General features: G+C 31.0%; 2 protein-coding genes across 2 annotated transcripts; one reads left to right on the top strand and one right to left on the bottom strand.

Annotated features, from left to right (window-relative positions):
• Window positions 1-1,577: 1,577 nt before the first annotated feature.
• Window positions 1,578-6,620, top strand: LOC137814450 (probable E3 ubiquitin-protein ligase LOG2). The gene is made up of 3 exons (XM_068617208.1): window positions 1,578-2,486; window positions 5,467-5,965; window positions 6,236-6,620. The coding sequence occupies exons 1-3, from the start codon at window positions 1,996-1,998 to the stop codon at window positions 6,338-6,340; spliced, it is 1,095 nt and encodes a 364-aa protein (XP_068473309.1). The 5' UTR covers window positions 1,578-1,995; the 3' UTR covers window positions 6,341-6,620.
• An 8,997-nt stretch (window positions 6,621-15,617) lies between these two features.
• LOC137814447 (uncharacterized) lies at window positions 15,618-17,798 on the bottom strand. Its single transcript, XM_068617205.1, has one exon. The coding sequence runs from the start codon at window positions 17,239-17,241 to the stop codon at window positions 15,856-15,858; it is 1,386 nt and encodes a 461-aa protein (XP_068473306.1). The 5' UTR covers window positions 17,242-17,798; the 3' UTR covers window positions 15,618-15,855.
• Window positions 17,799-23,849: the final 6,051 nt, after the last annotated feature.

Raw genomic sequence — 23,849 nt, 5'->3', positions numbered from 1 at the left:
AAGTTTCTCATTTTTTTTTAATTTTATGTTTGACTATGCTGTATTTTTTTAATTCAAAGTTGAAATTGATCACTTTATTAATCAAAATATTTTTAGAGTTCTACTTGATTTAAAAGTTTATTTAAGAACTTGTTTTATGATAAAAAGAAGTTATGCAAGTAAAAAAAGAATATTTTAGTTGCTAAATAAAAAAGTATTAATTTTTATATAGTGTCATGCTACTATTATAGACTATTATAGTTAATTGCACTAATAATTTCCATTGATTTATTAAGGTATGCAAATTATATATCAAGTTGATTAACTAAAGTAGTTAATAATTAATATTAAATATTAATTTATAAAATTTATTATATTTTTTTTATTAATAATAAAAATTATTTTAAATACTAATATTTTTTAATTTATAAATAATATCTAATTTAATTAATATAATAAAATATTTAATAATTTTGTGTGTTTCTTTTCTTTTTCTTTGCTCCTTGAACAATCTTATTTTTTTAGGATTTGATAAAAAATAGGAAGTAAGAAAATAGTAAGTGAAATTATTTAAATTAAGTAAAACAAGTCTGAAAATAGTAATAAAGAAAAAAATATAAATCAGTTATATATCAAAATTTTAACTGATTATAGTTTTTAAATCATCGTAAATAATTGATATAATTAAATTATTTTGAAAACATAATCTATTATATAACTTTTTTTTTGCATTTTTTTATTTCTATGTAGAAAGTTCAAGTACATTTTTGTTCTTTAACATTTTAAGCTTGACGTGTTTGTCTTCCTCTTTTCCCGTGGCTTTTCACGTTTTCTTTCGTTCTAAATCCTCATAATTTTAAAAAAATAATTAAATATTATCCACACTCGTAAAGAACATTTTCATCACACCCTTGAAATTAGAAATCTCTAATATGAGTTGAAAAGTAAAGTTTGAAAAATATAAATTTTTTATTAGGAGGACAACAATAACAATTTTGTTAGAAAGTCTGATTAAATCTGTAAAACTCTTATTAATTTGAGAGTCATTATACATGTTCTATTAATTTGAGAGTTATCATTTTAAACTTTAGTCAATCTAACTCTAATTTATTCGTCCAAAATATTTTATGTAAAAAAAAATCCAAATCCAATAATAGTGATAATAATAACAACAAAATTCTTAAACAAATAAAAGAATAATTAAAAGATTGTTATAAGATAATGAGTGAATTGAAAGGCACCTTAAGAAAGAAGACCTATAAGGTCAAGAAAGTTCTACATTCCAAATATGTTATCTTCTATATAATACTTTCCTTGTGTTTCAAACTAGGAACTATAATGCATTGGACCAACCTACCAAGGTGATATTAACCTCTTTGACCAATTTAAAATCCCTTAACATGGTTCTAATGATATGTTGTCACAAACGTTATAGGTCTTATCAAGAATATAACAAGGAGACATGTTGAAATTGCGTAGTGACGTTTATTCCACCTGCCAAAGATGCTATAATCTTGTAAAAGTAAAAGGATATGGACAGCTACAGTGAAATGAGGAGAAAAAATAATAATGAATACGTCGTCGTTGAACCTTTTTGTGTGTCTGAATTTTACAACTCCTATTAATGTGCCAATAAAAATTCTCTCTGTCAGAAAATATATCTCAAAGAAAAGAGAGAGAGATTTAGACATTCCATAATGCGCGCCATCTAATATCTTTCACTTTTTTTTCTTTTTTTTTTAATTTCTATTCTTTTCTTTCATATCTTCAAAATCAATGCGTGAATGCTCCACGCTTTTATTATTCTTACCCTTTTAACTTTTCGCCTCACCCTTCCAATTTTTTTATATCAATTAATTAATGATTTAATTAATAATTAATACAACTTTTTTTAGTTTTATTAAGGAAGCAAAGAGCGCAAAGCTAAACCACCACCACCTCCACCTCCGGGGGTGCACGGACAATCCAACCACAAACCCAAAATTAGGGCTTTTGTTTCCTTTTACCCTCACGTTCATGGGCAACATCTCAAGCGGCGGCGCCAACCCCCGTCGCCGGCACAGTGGAGCGTCAAGGCGGAGTCACCCGCCGCCTCCTCCGCCGGTGACGCCGCAGCCTGAGATCGCCGCGAATCCATTCGTGTACCATGGTGCTGCACCTTATCCGAACCCACCCCTGCATTACCCGCAGTACCATTACCCCGGTTACTACCCTCCGGGGCCTCCCATGCCTCATCAGCATCATCATCAACAACATCAACAGCATCAACATCCTCATCAACAACATCAACATCAACATCCTCTGCACATGAACCCGGCGTGGATTCCAGGGCGTTACCCTTGTGGGCCCATGATGCCTAACCCCGCACCTTTTGTTGAGCACCAGAAGGCCGTTACCATAAGGAACGATGTCAATATCAGGAAAGAGACTCTTAGGCTTGAACCCGATGAGGGAAATTCTTCCCACTTCCTTATCTCGTTTTCCTTCGATGCCACCGTTTCTGGGAGGTATGTTTTCTTGTGTAAATATTAGTTTTGTGATTGTTATCATTGGAATTGTGAAATTAAGGGGTTGTTTGATTCAAATTGGGGATCTGAGTTCTCTGTGATAAGCTATCTCCGTGCGGTTTATCTTGCATGAAGGCGAGGTTGTCTGGTGTAGGGGTTTTGGAATGCTGTTATTTGCTTGTTGAGGGTGCGATTTGATTACTAATTACTTCTAGTTATTCATCAAAGAATTCAACAATAGTAGCAAGTAGCATTCACTTTTGCGTGAGCAGTTAAGCAGGGTTCTATTATACACAAGCAATCAAAAGCTCAAAAGAATATCAAACCAACTTCAACCAGGGTTTTTTTTAATTGCTATTTGATATAACTTGAGTTATGCTCACGCCAGGGTTTTTTTCATAGGAATGATGCTTTCTCGGGGGATTATTCGAATGGTACTTGCTTGCTTGTCTTATCTTTTGTATTGTTTAGGCTTGTTCATTTGAGCTCTTATGTTATGGCAACTATTTTCTGTTACCTTACCAACATGCGATCCTATGATTACCAGTCTGGTTAGCATAACGGGCATTGCTCTAGTTAGTGTTATAAGGTGTAAAACATACATACATATGATGCAGGGGTAACTGCATTTTTCAAGCTAACTGCATTAAATAAGTTGATGCTTTAGATAACTGGGTTTTTCCCCCGAAGGAGTAGATATAGTTTTGTAATGGCTATCTCGTTTTTAGGTAATTGTGCCTTTCAAGGGTTCAGTGTGTGTTTGGATGTGTGTTGGCAAAATTGGTTCTGAATGAAATTTATTTTACAAAGTAGATTTTGGTTAAAATTGATTTTGAAGTGATGTGATTTATGTTTGGATGTTTTTATTCTACGAGTAGGTAGTAAAACTCGGTAGCAATTTTTTTATCCAACATAACTGCTACGCAGTGTCCTTCAACTAAATCAATTTTTACCATGGATCAATTATTCAACGTGAAACTATTAATGTGAAAATGTGCCTTAAATCACGTTAGCTAGTATTTTAATGTTATTATGGATAATTTAACACGAAACCAAGCGTGTGCTCAATTTACTTTGATGATATGGAGAATCAATTTGAACATTTCGAAATCTCTTGCTGCTACAGATTGCCAGAGTGATAATAGGAGGAATAACATTATTGATAAGCTAATGTTCAGGCAAAAATAACCTTTGCTTTCAAACTGACTACCATGATTGGCAAAATGGCAACTACTTTTCTGAATAGATGATAATTTATCAAGTTCTTTTAACCATCATTAGAAGGGTAGCATTAATTAACTTGTAGAAAATCCTGTTACAATGGTAGCGATGAGACTTGACTTTCATTCAAATTACCCAAACCTTTTACCACTAGTCCAATCCTACTAGCTTAAAGAAAAAGTCTTACACGTAATATTCATGATTAAATGAAGGTATATTATCCATGGTAGTAAGTATAGTATGATTTGTATTGCAAATCGAATAATTTGATTATTATAAAATTGAAGGTTGAATCGATTTTTGGTTTGACTTGTAAGCAAATTGCTTGTATTGCTCCATAATCACATGAATCATGAGTTTGTCAGCTAAGTTGGTCATGTCCCCAAAACCTGATTGGGTCATCTGTGACTGACTGTGTAAAACCCTTCAGAAGACATCCCCCCTCAAAAATAATTAGCAGAAATGAGAGAGGATGCACTGCACTTTTACCTCCTGTTAGGCCCACTTGCGGGTTTCCAGGATTTTAGCATCTCTCATTATTCGTTCAAGCTTTATGGTTTCCTTCACATTTACTGTCCAGCTCTTCTTTCCTTTGTCACTGCCAAACATGAGTGGCTGATGAATGGCTTTGTCTTCTCTCAGTCTTCCTTCACATTTTTATGGTTTTCTTCCCATGATTTTTGCAGCAGCAACTATTGTGTGCTGAATTAGTGAATTTGTGTAGCAGGCAGCCACTTTCTTTTGCCTTGTGGATGTTATTATGCTACAACAGCGTTTGCTTTTAAGCTTCTATGACACTTTGTTAGCTATTTGACTTCAAAATGCTAGTGTGTGTTCATATAATGTTTATATTTTCATCTCTCACATGTTTCTTTATGTTAAAATTATCCTAGAGTTGTGTTTTTTAGTTATTGATCATTTTGTGCTTTTATGTCTTATATATGTGTGTGCTCACACTAAATTATTGTGATTGATCATGAATCTTACTATTCACGATACTTTCCAATTTGCAATTCAGAAAATGGGCTTTTCAATTCACACTTTAGATCCAGATTCAACTATCATGGTTCCTTCTATATCTGTAAGCTGTTATTGCTGTCAAACCAGGGTTGGAGTTGATTATTTGTTTCATTTTAATTTTAGCTTTTGTTCAATAATGGAATAGAGCCATATCAAAGAGGGTGGTAGCTCCATAATAGTTTGACTGTTTAGGTTTTTGTGCTGTTAGGGTTGGTTTACAATGCTAACGTAATCTTTAATTATGCTTTTCTTTCCTTTTCCACTCTTATATCTAAATTGGAGTTCTACTTTTTGAATTTTGGGGGATAGATAATGGAAGACTGTGCTGCTACTTCCATTTATTGCAATTTCCAAGTTATGGCAGTAGTAGCTAGAAATTGGTGACCTATAATTCAAGCTATAAAAGAAACAGTACCTATTTTTTCTCTAAGGTATCTGAGTGATTAATTTAATGCATGTTTCGTATATGCTTCTTAATACTTATTAATGTCGCATTAGAAATTTTAAACTCGTGAAAATGTCACTACTCTGGTTCATATATGGAGCATTGTGGAGCTAATGGGCACAGATTTAGCTACATGTTTGATATTTAGTGCTTGTAAAGGCTAATGTGCATTTGTGACTGAGGCAGGGGGAAAGGGGGGCAGTTGTCATCGATGGTTATGTATGTGAATATTTTGTACTATAATTATTCATGTACTTGTTCTAAAGGTTGTGTTTCTTTTTATCTGTTTAACAGCGTCACCATTTATTTCTTTGCAAAAGAAGGTGAAGACTGCATCCTAACACCAATGAAGGAAAACAGTCCTGCTCCAGTGACTGTGAATTTTGAGCAAGGTCTTGGCCAGAAGTTTAGGCAGCCATCTGGAACTGGTATTGATTTTTCTGTTTTTGAGGAGTCCGAGTTACTTAAAGTGGGTGACATGGATGTATACCCGCTAGCAGTAAAGGCAGACGCATCCCCTAGTAATCATGATGAGTCAGATAGAACTCCAACATCTGGTAACAGCACAAACTCACAGATTACCCAAGCAGTGTTTGAGAAGGAGAAAGGAGAGTTCCGACTGAAAGTTATTAAGCAGATCTTGTGGGTGAATGGAATGAGGTATGAGCTGCAGGAGATATATGGCATTGGAAATTCAACAGAAGCTGACGTGGATGAGAGTGACCAAGGAAAAGAATGTGTCATCTGCTTGTCGGAGCCTCGAGATACAATTGTTCATCCCTGTCGCCATATGGTATTTACACTTCCCTTTCTGAATGAATTTTTCTCTGATTCGTTGATAGAACAATTATGATGGTAATTATCAATATCATAACCAATCTTAGCTTACATCTTCTTTTCAAATCTTTTCCTACCTTTTCAGCACTTAATTTGTTAGTCTGTCACTTTTCAGTCTTGGGCCCTTTGCAAACTCGTGATCATTAACCTAATTTAACTGTTAAAAACTAATTATTTGTTACTTGAGACCTTGAATACGTAGGCTGAATTCGTTTTCTATTTTCAGTGTATGTGTAGTGGATGTGCGAAGGTTTTGAGGTTCCAGACAAATAGATGCCCAATTTGCAGACAACCAGTTGAGAGGCTTTTGGAGATAAAGGTAGGGGGCTGAGGAGTGAAGAAGATACGTTGTTAACTCCTCACACTTCCTGTACAGCCCAACTGTTATACTTTAACTTCACTCCCTCTCTTATTTTCATGGTTTCACCCTATTTTCCTATAATCAGAAAAACAAAGGAAAATGGAATTTTATATATACTTGTGATTCAACGTGAACAACAAGCTGGCATTACTCATAACTTGTACAAGACAATGCCTCCAATGAGCTTGTTTTTCTGGGCTTCTAAATGCCACATTCTATATGATTAAATATATATGTTGCCATTGTAATATGCAGAAGTTTCCAATCCTACATAGTATACGGCTGAAGTAGGTGTGTTTGGCATCTCACGGTTAAAGGAACTAAAAGGGTAGGAAGAGTATATAAACCTAGGTTTAGAAAGGGGAATTGGCTACTACTAACCATACTGCGTGGCACCAGAGAGATGTAGTGTTTCTCCTTTGTTTTCTACTTGTGTGGTGGGAGTGCTCATATCTGTGCCTGCAACTTGTTTCTATTTGGTTGAATGGTCTTTTGGGGTTTTGAGGTGCACTTAGGTTTCTATTTTTTTAAAATTTAAAATTAGTACTTGAAATAAAATTTGTCTTTTAGGTTGGTTTTTTATAATAGAAATACTTTACGAAATTAACATGTTGAGGATATGTTCAGTTGTTATTTTGTTTACAACTTTACATGACAAGTAATAGTTAATCTCTCATGTTTGTTAGTTAACAGTATTCAAATGAAAAATCAACAAAGAAAGTTTAAAGTCAAATTTTTAATTTTAACCTAATAGGATACTCACCTTTATATGTTCTATAATCAATTGAACAGACGGAATACACGTATTCTTTAAATTTTCTCATTAATATTTAATATATTAAAACTAGTTTAACCATTTTTTACAATTACATCTGACAATGTGTTTATAAATTATTTTTGTTATCAAAACGAAAGCCCAGCTAAATATTGGGATGAGTTGACGAATAATCTAGAAATTTATTGAAGTAATATTATTGCATTAAAACAGTTGGATGGAACCAACACCATAGAAAGTTCCATTCATGTTTTATATTTTAGAAATATTATGCATACAATAACTCATAATAAACTATTTTAAAATATATAATAAAATACGGAATTAAGTAAGAGAAACAGAGAAAAGAAAATAAATTTGAGATGTAATAAATAGTGTAATATAAAAAAAAAATATATATATATATATATAATATTTTCTAAAACATTATATAAGTTGTTGTATGAATAATATGTATGTTTTCTCTTTTACAAAATTTAGTTCGGTAAAATTCATAGGTTAGTTTAAATCAGATTTGGAAGAGTAAAATTTGAAGGAAATATTTTTTAACAAGTGTTGATTGACAACCACTCTGTATTCTAGATTTTATATTTCATTTAATAAATAGTTATTTTATCCTTCATCTATAATTCCAAACATAATTGTCATATAAAATACTGAATACTTTTTCTGGATGTAGGGCTTTTCATTAATTCACCTTTCAATAGAGGTGTTGGATGCTACGAAAATATAGTGAGAATTTCTTGATGCACGCCCCCCATAATTCTGTAAACCCTAAAAATACCTTTTAAATTCATGTTTTTCTTTCAATTCTAAATTGTGGAATTCAAAGAATTTTGGATTACAAAATCTGAGAATATAATTTTGGATTTTCAATTTAACAATTCGAAAAGTTTTTTGAATCTAGGAATATGTCTAATACGTTTACATATAAACACATTTTATATTGTTCAATCAAGAAATTAATTTTGAATTTAAAATAATCTTATCAATGGTATTATCTATCATGATACACTCTGAATCGTAGAATTTAGAAAATATTTTGTAATCCATAATTATCTTTTAGATTATATGGAATGCATGACATTAAAATCCAAAAGGTATTTTTAAATTCAAAATAGAATTTGTTGTTTAGGTTTTCTTTTTCTATCTCATGAATTGAGCTACCATAGATGCATACCAATTTCTATTTTTTCTAATTTTGATTGCCATGAATGATTTATTTGAATTAACTGTGTTTATCAAATAAATGGATAAACTAGTGTTGGTTAGAAACTCAATAAAATTTAAGTTTTGTCTTTATCTTAAGTAAATCGCTGAAGGTACTAATAATGAGGTTGCATTCTCAATTTATAAAACATATCATCTTTTTTTTTTACATCATACAATATATTATACTTCGTGGCTAATGAGTGTTGGTGTTGATGTTGTTGTTCCATTTTTTTCATGGATGTGTTACATATCTAGTTTTCCTATTTAAATATGTTCTCTCTCGCATTCCTTTCTTTGTTGTGTGTCTTCTTAGTGTAGGTGTTCTTCAAAATCTTTCACGAGAGGTCCTAGACACTTGGTGACTATCAAGTGATCTCTCTCCACTAGACGATCATCTTTACTGTGTTAAACATTCGCGTTAAACACTTGCATTAGACGTTGGGTCCTGTCACATAAACGTTACCAATAAATGCTCTTCTTCTTTCTCGTGATAAACACTCTCTCTTATTAGGATATGTATATTGTTAATAAGGTTGTTAATTATTTTCATAATAAAAAGAGAAAAATTGAAAAATTCTTTTTTTGTTAAGGAGTTGTGGTTGTAATGGAACCAGTAGAAGGTTAAGAGTACTTCTTTAGCCATTAACATTTAGTGGAATAAGATGGAGGTAGCAAAGATGAAGAAGAGGAAAAAAGGGATGTTAGTGATTTATTTACTTATTTTTATTAAGGTTAAAATTGAAATTCTCTAAGGATTTAGAAAATAACCTTAAAATAGAAATGGTATATTTTAAATGACACATAAATATTTTATTATTAAAATAAAAATAACATATAAATAGAAAATTCAATTATTCATCTGTTTTATTTTAAAAGAAATACCATCTATCTAAAAGTTTTCTTTTTCCTTTCCTCTCCCTTCTCTTTAAGATTTTGACTTCCTCGCTCATCAGTTTGATGATCAAAGTCCGCCATTAGACTCCTGACAGTGAATGCTACAAGACTAACAGATCAAAAATTTTAATAGAGTAAGTTCATTTTTGCTCTTCTCTTTTAGTCAAATTTTGAACTTGTTAGGTTTGTCTCTGAGTTAGGCTTAATCAAAAGGCATGTGACTCTTTTAACTTCAAGTTTAATATCTGTTAGTTCAGGGTCCTAGTGATATAGTTGGAGTTTTTATCAGACTTTTGTGGTGCAGGTTAAGCTATTCTTGAACTTTTGGTAGATTTGGAACTCTTAGTGAAAATATCTAGTCTTAATTTTCAATAGAACTGTAGGCTAAAAGATCTGGATGTGGGGGTGACGTGGTCATCAGTCTCAAACTTTCTTGCAAGATTATTTGCTTTAAGTATATTAGAAGTTGATTGAGATTTGAATGTGAAATTTGATATATGACAGATGTTATAAAATTATATTTATTTGATTTGAATAAGTAAATGAATGTATTTAAATAGTTTGATGAATAACTTAAAGGATAATGTGGTTGGGTATTGGTTGTTTGATTTTGATTTGGAGTAATTGTCCAACTCAGGCAGGAAATTTGTTACTTTGGTTTAGTATATTTGATAAAATAAAAATTTGAATAAAAATATTACGTGCTCTGGGGTCCATTTTCGCTCAAACAAGATGGGATCTTGTTCAAGCGAAAATGGGATAATTTCTGAGGTATTTTCTGGTCCATATTTGCTCAAACTAAATGGATTTTTGTTCAAGCAAAAATGAGGAAAGTCTGGAGTGTCGTTTGTCCATTTTCGTTCAAACAAAAATGTTTTCGCTCAAGCCAAAAAATATGGGTGCACACGGTTTGATTTCGCTCACACTAAAATTTTCCGTTCAAGCCAAAAAAATCATGGGTGCACGCTGGTCTATTTTCGCTCACATTAAAAATTTTCGCCCAAGCCAGTTAAAAAAAAACTTGAATTTTTTATTTTCGCCCAAGCCTAGTTTCTTACTGTCTACTGTTTTAAGTGGAAATTTTAAACTTTATTTAAAATATGATTAAAGGAACTTAGTTATGTGTTTAAGTGAATTTTTAGATATAGTTGAATTGTTTAGAAAAGTTTAAAATATTATGTGATTGAATGGTGCATTGATGTATTAAATGATGTGTGTAATGAGATGAAAGTGTTATCAAGACATAGTATTTTCAGGAAAGAAAATATCGTGTTGAGATTGTTATTAGAGTGTATTGATTTGCGAGTGTCATGTGAATGTGACGATCCTGACTCTATTGGTATAATGGAATCATATAGATGAAGTTATTCACTTAGTGAGAGTCGAAAGAGGTTCATTTGGTTGAGTCTGAAGTTTGAAAGAACTGATCAAAGCATATAAAATGAATTTACCCTGTCATGTGAGATGATGAGACATTAAGATATCGATGATTATGCACATGGTTGTGTGAATTCATAATGAGTAGTATGACATGTGCAGGTCTCTGGATGTTAATTTCAATACACGAGTCTTTCAAGAGTAGAGTTAAGTGTCCGAGTATGTGAGTCAGTAGAAATCTAACATGATTAATGTGGATGATGGATGTGATAGACACTTGATGAATTTGTGAAATGTGTAAACATTGATAGTTTTATGTTGATATTTAACGTCTTATATTTGAAGTTTTAAATATAGCTAGTTTACTTTGTACTTTGTTTTGTGTTTGTTTTCTCTGTGATGATCGTGTTAATTTACACGGAAGCAAATGAGGTTGCAGGTGATAGAGTTCATCAGTTTTGAATGTTTTGTTTCTAATACTTTTGTATATATATTAAAATCTTTATGAAGAGAGATAATTTTTTAAGATACAATTATTAGATAATTATATATATTTATATGATAATTAGTTTTTTTTATTTTTTTGTAAGAAAAATGGGTAAAAATAGGAACGTTGCAAATTCCACTGCACCTGTCCAGTTGTAGGAAGAAACCATGGGTTGGAGGAAGAAATTCCTAAATATAGTTTCAAAATTGAAATGTATAAAGTGGATGAGGTCCAAACCTTTTTAACACACTCTAAGGCTTCGTTTGGATCCAGGGGTGCCACTGTTGGCGACGACGGAAGTCACAACAGCACCCCGTTTGGATCCATGCATGCTAGCGGGCGAGTGTGGAAGGAAAGACCAATTTGAGTGAAATGTTGATTTGCGCAAAGATGAAGAGAAAGTTGCACTGTAGAGTGGGAGTGCCAAGTCATCCCTAGCAAGTTACAACGTTGCCCTTGCTTTTGCTGGAATGAAGAGAAACAGTGCCCCTGCGCCCTCTGCATGCATGCCACATGAAGCCATGGGATTCCTGACTTGGCTCAGGAATCGTTTGACTCTCTCTGAATCTGTGAAAGGAGAGTGAATGTAGTGGGTGAGGTAGGTGGGCGTGAAGCTGGCTATATAAGAGCATGAATTCCTTCCTCCATTCACAGAAAACCGAAGATACGAGCCATAGAGTGTGCATTGTGGTGTGGTTGGAGAGATTCCTATAAGCCATCTTCGTTTCTGTTAGGATACCTTGTTCATCTCACGTCCTGGGGTTGTTGTTGTGATTCATCTGGATTAATCTGGTTCATCTGGGTTCGTTCTGAGGTTAGAGCTTTTTCTCTGCAATGGTGCATAATCGATTATGCCTCAATTTGAACCAGTAAGATAATCGATTATGAGGCAGATAATCGATTTTTCAAAGAACATAATCGATTATCTGTAAAAATTTACAGGCATAATCGATTATGTGAAGTGTTGAAAAATGGCCATAATCGATTATTGTGTGCCATAATCGATTATGCTTTATTTTTGCCTACGAAGATAATCGATTATGCCTGGATAATCGATTATCCTTTCTGTATAACTGAGAGCATAATCGATTATGTTCTATATTTTTCTGAATTCTATGTTTCTTAATTTTTTTTTATGTGATTTTCAGGCACTGTTCTTCATCCAAAGTTATCCTTGTGCTATTGTTGCTTATCTTCAGGTTTTTAATTTTTTTTTATGTAAAGTTAATTTTTTTATTTCTGTTTTATATTTATGATTGGATTATTATGGTTTTGTAATATAATTTGTTTCTGAATATAAATGTATTTAAAATGATTATTTTTACAAGTGGAAATAGAAATTTTTAATTTGTAGGTTTTTTAAAAAGTAATTGATATTTTATAAGTGCTATTTTTAATTGATATTTTAATTATAAATGTAGAAAGTAATTATTTATTTCAAAATGAATTGTTTATTAAACAGATTTTAAAAAAATTATTTTGAGAGAATGGAATTAAAAATTTTAAAAATATTTTGATAGGGTTTTCATTTTTGTAGATTAAACATAATTTATTAATGTTATAATAAAAAACATTATAAAAATGTTGTATTAATTAAAAATAATAGTAAAAATTAAAGTAGAAATATCATTTTGAGTTATTTTTTTTTAATTTGTATTTCACATAAATTATTGGTGTTAGAATTAAATGTTAAAACAAATGTTATAGTAATTTAAAAAGTCAGAAAAAGTTTATTTTAGGATTGATAATAAATTATTATAAAGATAAATAAGTTTACAGAATCCAAATAATTGATATTTTAATTATAAATGTAGAAAGTAATTATTTATTTCAAAATGAATTGTTTATTAAACAGATTTAAAAAAATTTATTTTGACAGAATGGAATTAAAAATTTTAAAAATATTTTGATAGGGTTTTTATTTTTGTAGATTAAACATAATTTAGTAATGTTATAATAAAAAACATTATCAAAATGTTGTATTAATTAAAAATAACAGTAAAAGTTTAAAGTAGAAATATCATTTTGAGTTATTTTTAAAAATATTTTGATAGGTTTTCATTATAGATGGCATCATCATCCCACAAACGTAACAGAACCCGTAAGGGTAAATCTCCAGCAGAAGATGTTGACGTTCCTCCTCCACCAACGAGGATTCCAGAAGTTCTTGATTATTCAAGATACTTCAGTACCAGGCGTCAAATGGTGGTTTTTGAAAAGAATTTTCACGCAAGAACAGTATTACCACCAAAAGTGATGAATACTCCATTTTTTGCTGGTCCAGGATTTGAATTCCAAAATCTTCTCAATTGGCAAGGTTTACAACCTTTCCTCGGAATTAATCTTCCATATTATGAGGATTTGGTAAGGGTTTTTTATACAAATGCAAAATTCACACCTGCTAGTCACCTTGCCATTGAGATTTGCGGAAAAATGATACACATCAAAGAAGTGGATTGGATGACCATTGCTCATCTACAGTATGACGGTCTTAAGTTAACCCCGGGACGATCCCTGAGGAAGTGAATTTTGATCGAGCACTAGCACTATCCACCATGATTCGTGAAGATGTTCAAGGTGAAAATCTGAAAAATGTCGGTAGTCTGAAGATGAATGACCGACTGTTGCATTACGGTGCATATCTTGTGCCCTCGAGGAAGCAACTATGCACAACTGCTGAATGAAGATATTTTCATGATGTGGTTAATCAAGAATAACGTACGCATTAATTGGCCTCATTACATAATGCAACAAATCATCAAATGTCGGGATAACAAGATGTCTCTCCCATATGCAAATTTGATAACGAGGATTTTGCAGGTGTATGGCTTTGACTTGTCCAATGAACAAGCAACAATGTTAGGCTGGAATCATTACTTTGGCAAAAAAAGTATGACAAAATTAAATATATTTCAGGTCAATGGCATATGGCAACTTGGTAGACCACAACATGCAAACGAAGAAGAAGATGAAGAGGATGAATTGCCACCACAAGATGATGAAGGTGGTCAACCCGAGGAAGAAAACCCCACTCAAAGGGAATTGTTAAATCAAATTTTGTCCGGCATGGAAAAGATGAATACCCGAATGGACAAAATGGAGGTTACTCTGACTGACATTCGACGTCATCAAGGCCATTGAGTGTGTTATTATTATGTTATTGTCATTGTTATTTTTATTTCTAAGTTTCATGTTAAACATTGATGAATTTTGTTTGTTATTTTTGACGTTGACATTGTTATTGTTAAGGTTTTATGCTACTTTTCATGCTACTTATTTACGTAATCATATTGTTTTTAATTATATTTGTATATATATAACATAACATAATTTATAAAATCATTTATAATATTAAAATTATGTAAATAAATTAACTTAAATAAAAAATAATTCTTAATTAATAAAATGTTAAATAATATAATTATACTTTAATTTAAAATTATAATTAACTAAAATATGAAATAGGATTAATCATTATTTATTCTTTTTTTATATAAAGGATAAAATTGTAATCTTACAAATTTTACTATTCAAAATATATTAAAATACTCTCACAACTATCACACCATTCACAATTTCCAATAAACTTTCTTCACACATCCACTCTAACATACCCCAATCCAAACAACCTTAATTTTCTTCACACTTTCCTCACACTTCCACTCCCACTCACCCTCAACTTTCCACTCCCCCTCACCCTCTAATCCAAACACACCCTAAAACTCAAGATGTACTTTCTTTCATTTTGGAGTATCTTTCCAAGTGTGTCTTGGTTTTTATAGGATAAAAAAGTAACAAACAGATTAAATATAAATAAAAGAAAAGAAATAGCTTGAAATTTCTAAATTTGACATTTGCATCTGCAACAAAAGGATTAAATGAGAGAAGTGATTAAATGAGGTCTGAACTAATTGTTAGTAATGGTCGATATTGAAATATTGTTAATACCCATAATTTTATGTAACACAGTTCTTAATTAAGAATCTCATTAATGTCATATACTTTGTTCATGGAGTAACTTATATTGGAAAATGTCTTATAAGGTAAATTTACAAAACTTAAATTCAATACTCGAATTGGTTGGAATTAGACATGACCGAGTTGAAATTTTTGAACCAATTAAGTAAGAGTGTTCCAAAGTGTTACTGTTAGTGACATATCGCATATTTAGTATTCAGTGAAAATTTTCCGAAGTTCAAAAAAATGTCTTTACAGCATTAAAAAAAATCACTAGACGACATTGAAGATGATAACATATTTTATGTTTTTAGGAACATATAGCAATGATTTCAAATACAGTGAATCTGAGAGTTATTGATTTTGTATTATTTTAATCGGTATGGCAACATGAATGAAGTATGGCATGCTCCATGATCCGATCTAATGAAATGATTCCTTCCTTATGGAATTTATTGTGCCTTCAGCTTGTTTCTTGTAAGGATCCAACCAATTACCACTTGCCATTATAACCCAAAACCAATAAAAGTGAAAACTCACAGAACAACACGAAATCATCACAGTTTTATTAGCAAACGAGAACGACAGTGGTTGTTTATTTAGCATTAAGCGCCCAACCATAAAAGCACTTGGATGTTCATAGCATCCTTCATACTTTCACAGACAACAACAACGATAGACACAATTGGACTATAGTCCAAACACATGAAACGTAGAGAAACTTGCAACAACACAAAGTTTCTCTCACACACTGTAATAATCATGAAAGATATTCAATGCAACTTAGTCTCCCCACCATTGATGGACATAGACACCATTGCTTCTGAGACCCTTGTAAATATCCATACAACTTTCCTTGCTGGTTACACTTTTATCATCACCTCCCCTCTCGGGACACTTGAGAAACAACTCATCAACAAAGCATATAGCTCCATTCTCAAATATATCCGAGAGGAACTTGAGTTCAACATTTCCTGCATTCATCTTGAGGACCACAAAATCAGCATATTGCACAGTTTCTCTGAACCAGGCAAGGAAATCAAACTCCTCCTCCCCAAGGAAAGAATCCAGGTCATCATCATTATCATCCGTTCCAAGCTTAGATGTGCCCTTCCCAATACCAGCCAAGCCAGGGTGATAAACAAAGGTAATACCAGGTCGCTTCACATAGGACAACATAATGGAAGTGTTGTAGTGAACAAAGTACACATTGAAATCTTTCTGATCAATAGGGTACGATGGCAGGAACCAATCACTAACATTGGCATTAAGAAGCTCCCCCACCCCAATATCAATATACACCAACCTCTTCCTAGTGGAAACATCCACAAACTTAGGCAAATAGGGAATGTTCTTCTGAAACTCAGGAGCTGGTGATTTTTGTTTTTCACTCACGAGAGGCTCCATCAACTCTACGAGGGGTTTGGTGAAGGTGAGACTGGGACAATCAGCGGGTAAACTATGTTGGTAAAACGAAGTAGTATTTTCAAATCTTTTCTTGAAAACAACAAGGTTAAGCTCATTCACATAATCAACATGCACCACATTGGAAGACCTTAACAAAGAGGAAACAGGGGTGGCTGCCCTTATTAAATCATTGGGATGCGAACCAGAGGTACCTACAATAAGGGCACCAATCCCTCCAGGCTTAAGAACACGCTCAACCTCGAGAACCAACAGAGCAGGCACAGAAACCTTGTCGAGGTCCCTGGAAAACACGAAATCGAAGGAAGAATCCTCGTACAGGACCTCCTTCTGCTCGAAACTGCGCGTTTGGACGGCGCTTACGGCGGAGAAACCTAACTGTTTCATTGTCGCGACGGCCATTAAAGAGCCTTCTCCAACGCAGAGGCTCTTCGCTCCGGGGTGAAGCCACCGGTTAGCGGTGAGGTCCGTGACCACGGTGAGGGTCAAGTTGGCGTCTTTCTCGCAATTGGAAGGGACCCAGAAGCGGGTTCGGAGCAATTGAGAAGCGGGGCGGAAAGTGACGCCATAGAAACCGGAAACGCAATCGAAGTAGGTGGCGATAGGAGCGAAATCGAAGAGGGATTGCGCGCGGTAGAGAGAGACCACGGAGATGGCGCAGGCGAGGAGTATGGAGCGTAGAAGGACGCGCCTGGGGATTGTGGCATTGAGGATTTGGAGGTTGAAGAAGGGCTTTGTGTCCATTAAAGTTGTTGGATGAAGAGAGATTGATTTGAATTGATAGAGAAAAAGTTGAAGCCGAAAGATGAGAGAGAGAAGGAGATTAGCGAGTGCAAAACCTGGAGGAGGTATGGTTTCCACCCACGAGGACTCCCATTGAATTTTGGAAGCTTAACCAGACCCTCTTCGGAACCCTTTTCCCCATCTGCGTTGGATTGAACCGGCCCCCACCCATTTTTTCTATTCAGGGCTACCTCATCACTTCCTCATCTTGTGCCTTTCTGCAGTGTGTAAGTGTGTAATGGGTAGATCTGAAGCAGAGTTTGGAAGGAAGGGGTCCAGAAGAAGAAGACGATGCAGTGAGTGTGGAGTGTGTGGAGAGCAGATTTAGATCGAAAGATATAGCAGAAGATGGTGCCGCTAATACCAAAAGAGTGAAGGTGCTATCTGTGATGTGATTGTGACCACGCGTCATCTTGTTCCCATTACGTGTCAACCCATGGAAGCTTCACTTCTGTTTCAATCACACTTTTTTTTTAACTGCTTCCTCCATTGCTATAGAACTCCAGACAAACCCCATACTTTTACATTATCACCACTTCAATCATTCTTAATTAATAACCACCAATCATATCTTATTGTTACTGCTGTTCAATTTATTTTTAGTCCCTAAATATTTGACACTCTCTACAAAAGTAACACACATTTTGAGATTGTGTTTGTTGACGTGGTAACTTCAGTTGAAATTTATGAAATAATAAACTTTTAAGCTTAAATATTTTTTTTTTCTTGTTTGAGTTTTCAGAATTGTTGGAGATTCGATAGAGAGATGAGAACAATTCATTATATATAAGTTGATGTAAATTTTATCTTATGAGTCAGTTTTATGGAGTTAAGTTAGGTTTAAAGTTCACTTCTTAATTTGGTATCAGAATCATTTAAAGTCTATCCTAACGAGTATTTGTTGTATCTATTCTGTCACCCGCTATCAGACCCGTTATCGGACCACCCATGATATGTTGTCTCATGTTATTGATTTGTTTGTGTTTCGCGTTGATTTTTACTCTCTCCCTCCAATGAAATTGTTGCTTCTTTCTCTCTTTGTTTGAAACTCTTTTACTTCCGAACCCGTACTCAAATGTTAAAAATATGTTCTCACTGTTACAACACTAATCAGAATTAAAAAAAAACTCCACCCAATACCACATACTTAAGTATATGTTAGTAAACAAAAGTGTTAATAAAATATTTTTATTTTTAATAATCATTTAAGTTTTTTTCATACCAATTAAAAATATTATAGTTTTATTTTTCACATAAAATAGTTATGAAGTTTTCTCATTTAATTCTTTTATATTTACGTTTTACAATAAATATATATTCGCCCTTTTCATTTTCACTCTCATGTAGATTAATTTAAAGAATGTAGAAAGTAAAATTGTGTTAGAAAAATATTTTTTATTTATTTTCAACTTGAAAAATTCAAGATAAATAGAAATATAAAATATCCAAAAACAGAAAGTACCAAAGAGAGTATTTTGATTGAAGATTTCTTTTATAAATGGTAAGAGAAAAATGTTAATAACATATTTCCTAAAGTATTTTTATAACGTCTTCCCTGCTATTGGTTGAGAATGATTGAAAAACACATTTTTTAGTGCTGCCTCTCATTTAATAGTTACCTTTTGATTTTATACATTTCAATTAATTTAACTAATTGCTATATTATGTATAAGTTCTTAACAACACTCTTTACTTGAAAAAGATTTATTGAAGTTATTGATACTTGAGGAATAATTCATTGCGACATTAACTACGGATGTAAGTGATTTTGATTAAGTCTTTAGACCTAACTCAATAAAACATAGTTGAATTTAGCTATAAGTTATTAAAATAAGTCAAAAAAATTAAAAAAATAGTTCTATTTGTTAAAAATCAAGACATTCATATTAAAATTAACTAAACAACAATCCTACTCAATTAAATAGTAATATAAATGACAAGTACTCTATACAAAGTGTTTAAAATGCTGACAACTATATCACTTTAATTCAAGCACAATAAAAAAACTGTTAACATTACCAAAACACTAATTACATGTCTAGTTAATTAAATTAATCCAGCTTATAATTCATCAACCCCATCTAAACCCAATTATAACTCAATCAACAAAAATAAAACAAAGGCAACTAGGTAACACAATCTCAACTTACCAAAATGACATAGAGTTTACTTTAATTGATATGGTTTACGAGTTAATTACACCCTTTTTATGCGATCATATATTTATTGAACTCGGGTAAATTTTCTCTATAAATAAAAAATATTTTTAGTTATTTTTTTATTTTAAAAAAAAGATGTCAATGTTTTCTGAAGCTATTTCTGTTATCATCACTAATGTGTTCACTTTTTCGACTGTGGAACAAAGAGTAATATGTCATAAATTCCATTATTGATTTTGATACATAGAAAGATTGCTAATGGAATAAACACTAGACAGAACTAGAGAAGACGTAAAAAAGTGAACGTTTTGAAAATTTATTATGACTGTTTGGAAGAGTTAATGCATAGTTTATTTAAACTATTTTTTTAGAATAAAATGCTTATAGAAATATTTAATGTTTTGGGTTTAGAATTTAAAAACAAAATTGAGTGGTCATAAGAAATTTATGTGCATATTTTCATAGCCTGTCCAATACTAGTGTTATAATTTGAAGAAAAAGACATTACAACTAACAGTTTATTAGTGGAAACGGAACTCTCTTTCTCCACTATACGTTGTTTTATCATCGAGGTTTGGAAATTATCTTATTCCGTACAAAACATGGAGAAATAGCACGAAAGGTTTTTTTTTTACGAAATTGTCTGAATATAGTAAATTAAAAAACTATTTTATAGATTAAATATTTCTTTTATATAATTAGATTTGTAATAAATATTTTCATATATGAAATGTATTTTAAAATTATGATGAAAAATTTAAAATTATCATGATAATACAATGTTTTTAATTGTTAGCAATTTTTTAAATGTTTTTAATCATTTGTTGAATTACATGATAAGGTTCATTAGAAACGTCAAGAATTTAATGGCTTTTTTTGTGATTAATTTCAATCACACGTGTAAGAATAGGAAAGGCTATTACAATTTTTAAAAATAAAACATTTAACCTTTTCCCTCATCATACATTTCCCTCTTTCGTTTTCATTTATTGATGAAAGTTTCATTTTTCATATAATCTTAATGAATTATGTTAAGTATGACTCGGGTTTGAAATGATAAGTGATTATAATTAGGAAAATAATTAGTACATGGAATTTTTTAATGATATTTATTTTCCGTGAAAATAAATTTGTGAATCTTAACCAACAAATAAATATGAGAGTGAATTCTTTGGTTTAGATGATAATAAATATTTTATATTTTTATATATTTAAAGTGAGATATTCAAAATAAATACTTGCTTGAACCATGCTTCAAGGATTTTCATATTTTCATAGAGAACAATTTGAATTATAAGAAAAATTAAATATAAATACTTTAGAAAAATGGAATCTTGCAACTTGTTTGCACACAGTGCACCGACACATTGAGCCAATGGAAGACTGACAGATATAATAAATGCTGAAACAAAAACTTCTTTCCTGAATTTTCTTTTCATTTTTTTTTGTAATTATTCCTTTTGTGGTTTTTATACTATTCAAATATTTTTTATATTAGTTTTTTTTATTGCAAAAACGCTTTCACGAGTTTATCAAGTGTTTCTAAGTGACGAATTTACGTTAAAAAATATTTGTAATAACCCCTTCTTTTGTAACGGTAAACAAAAGCTTTAAATATTACAAAAATCAAAAGTAAAGAAATTATAAGAAATGAAAACAAAGTATAATATATTTTCAAGTACAAAAAATGCATTTAAAGCTATTTCTATCCATCTTTAATTTAGACAATTTTTTTATTTTTTTTACCGTTGAAAAAATATTAATTTTCACTTTTAATTCCTATAATTTTTTAGGTTTTTATTTGAAGTTCTTTCGCCATTAAACTACTCGCATATTGCCACGTGGTAATTTCATATCACATATAATCAAATATGATTATGTGATAAGATGAGATAGGACGATCTAAGCATTTTTTAATTAAAAAATTGAAAATAAAAGGAAAAAATATTAAAATTTTATGTATGATTTTGGACAAAAATGGAGCTCCCAGGTCACAAATGTGGCAGGCTGGCACAAGATAATGATTTATAGAAAGAGCAATCATAGTGTCAGATCAGATTCCCTTCTAAAAATATTTTAATATAAATATGATATATGTTGCATAATTAAATATTTTTAATTTATATATATTAATTTGAATACTTTTAATTAAAGAAAAGAGATTAATAAACGATTAATTCTATAGTGTACTTAACCTCACTTCAGTATCAAGTTACTTTATAAATATTGTTCAAAATTAAATAATATTATCTAACAAAATTTATCATTAAAATAAAGAGTTAACATATTGTTTATATAAGGAGTGCTATTTGTCATATTATTTTTGTTTAATTTAGGATTTTAATATATTTAATATTAAATTTGAACTTTATATCCACTACTGTTTTTTCCTTCATATATTGCTTTCAAATATTTACATGAATGTCTTTTTCTTAATCTACATTCATTCGTTTTTATATTATATAATAGTCTCATACGAAGGCACGTGTCCTGTAATAGTTTACCATTAGTATTTATGGTGTGCCATTGTTTATATATCTACCTTTTCTTCTTTAGCTGAGTTCTCTGTAAGCGAATGAGCTGCTCAAAACCCTTTCATTTCGTTGTTAAGGCCTCTTTCTTAAGGGGGAATACCCAAGGAAAAATTGATTAAGAAATAGTTATAAATTAATAAATGAAATACTTTAAATTTGGTATAGGTTATATGTTAGAGTTAGAAAATTCAGTTCAGAACTCGGGTTTAGTCATCTTATAGCATCAATAATGTATAATTAGTTAAATAAATTATTTATCTTAATTTTGTTCATTTTACAATGTCACGTACAAAGTCACGTAGATTTAAGCATCCTTCACCAAAATTCACTCTAATGCTAAAATTTCTAAAATGACTATTTAGTTTAATTGTATTAATCCTACGATTAACGTACACAATAATACTTGCAATATCTCTTATATACGTGAGATAAAAAAATGTTTAATCAGTTAATTGTTTAAATTGTCCTATTAGTGTTTAATCCGATAGCAGTAGTGATGGATTTTAGTAATAATTTTAGAAAAATTCAAATAATATACTCAAAATATATATATATATATATATATATATAAATTATTAAATAAAAACTAATTTTAAAGATAAAAAATAATTTATATTTAAAGTAATTTATATTATTAATAAAAAATTATAAATTAATTTTTAAATTAGTATCTAATTATTTAAATAATAATTTTAAAAAAAAAAATTATCCAAAGTATCATGTTTATATTGGTCTCTAAACTTAAAGAGTTTGCTTAAGTAATGATAGAAATTTTCTATTTTTTTAGTTTAAATTACCTCAAATATTATTTGTACATTAGTTTATATTCAAGAAAAAGAGGAGGTGATTTTTAATAGTTATCTAATGATTAACTTTTTTGATAATATTTATGAGGTTGAATTAAACTTAAAGTTTGTTGTTAAAGATAATGTTCTATTCAGAATCGAAAGATCGGCTAATATATATATATATGGAAACTCGATTTTTCGAGCATGTTCTACGTCGTGATGATCTGTTGATTAATTAAGTTAATCTTAATTAAAGATTATAAAGCATGATTAAGGGATTATTGAGCCTGTGCTACTCTTCGCTAAGCACAAAGTTCAATAGAAAAGTATAAATAAAGGGAGACTCTCATGATAAAAGGTAATAACTGTTAAACTGACTAATAAAATAAACACCTCATTGACTTGAGCGTTAAAGTGTTTTTGCACATACCCACTCTCACGAACTTATCAAAAAGGCAACTGAATGAGTGAAAAGACGGAAGACTAAAGCGGCTTAATAAAAAATATTCAGTCTCATTATAAGAACCGTTAATATTAAAGTTTATCTTAATAAAATTTATTAATTTATCATATCACTTTATTGTTTAGTTGATATCCAACTATTTATAAATATTTATTTACACGTTAATATTTCTAGTAGGTAATACTTAGCCGTGTAAGTTAAACTTAGAAAAACTTCTTCTTAATTACAAAAATGTCACTAATTTTTTTTTTGTTACGTTGATTTGGTTTTTATAAACCAAATATAATATGTGATGTAAATTCTCCTTTTTACCTAGAGTTTTTTTTTTTGTCTTATTACTAAAAGGTGATGTAACAATGGATATATCATTAATTTTATACTTACTTACTATAGTTGTCTCCTCCATTTATTCTCTTTTATGTGTTTTTTTATGTAATATATTAATATTTATTTATGCATTGTTTTCACTTGAACAGTTATACTATAAAAAAGATGGTTTTAGATATGGATTGCTTTGAAATGCAACAATGAAGGAACTAAAAAGAGGTTTTTTTTATTGAGGTATTCATTCAGTTTTCAAGCAATGATAAAATTATTTATTTCATGGAGGCTTGGATCTAGATTT

This window comes from Phaseolus vulgaris, chromosome 1, assembly GCF_000499845.2.
Source record: "Phaseolus vulgaris cultivar G19833 chromosome 1, P. vulgaris v2.0, whole genome shotgun sequence".
Classification (NCBI taxonomy): domain Eukaryota; kingdom Viridiplantae; phylum Streptophyta; class Magnoliopsida; order Fabales; family Fabaceae; genus Phaseolus; species Phaseolus vulgaris.
The sequence above is the reverse complement of the archived record's forward strand: the minus strand, read 5'-3'. Positions and strand labels throughout refer to the sequence as shown.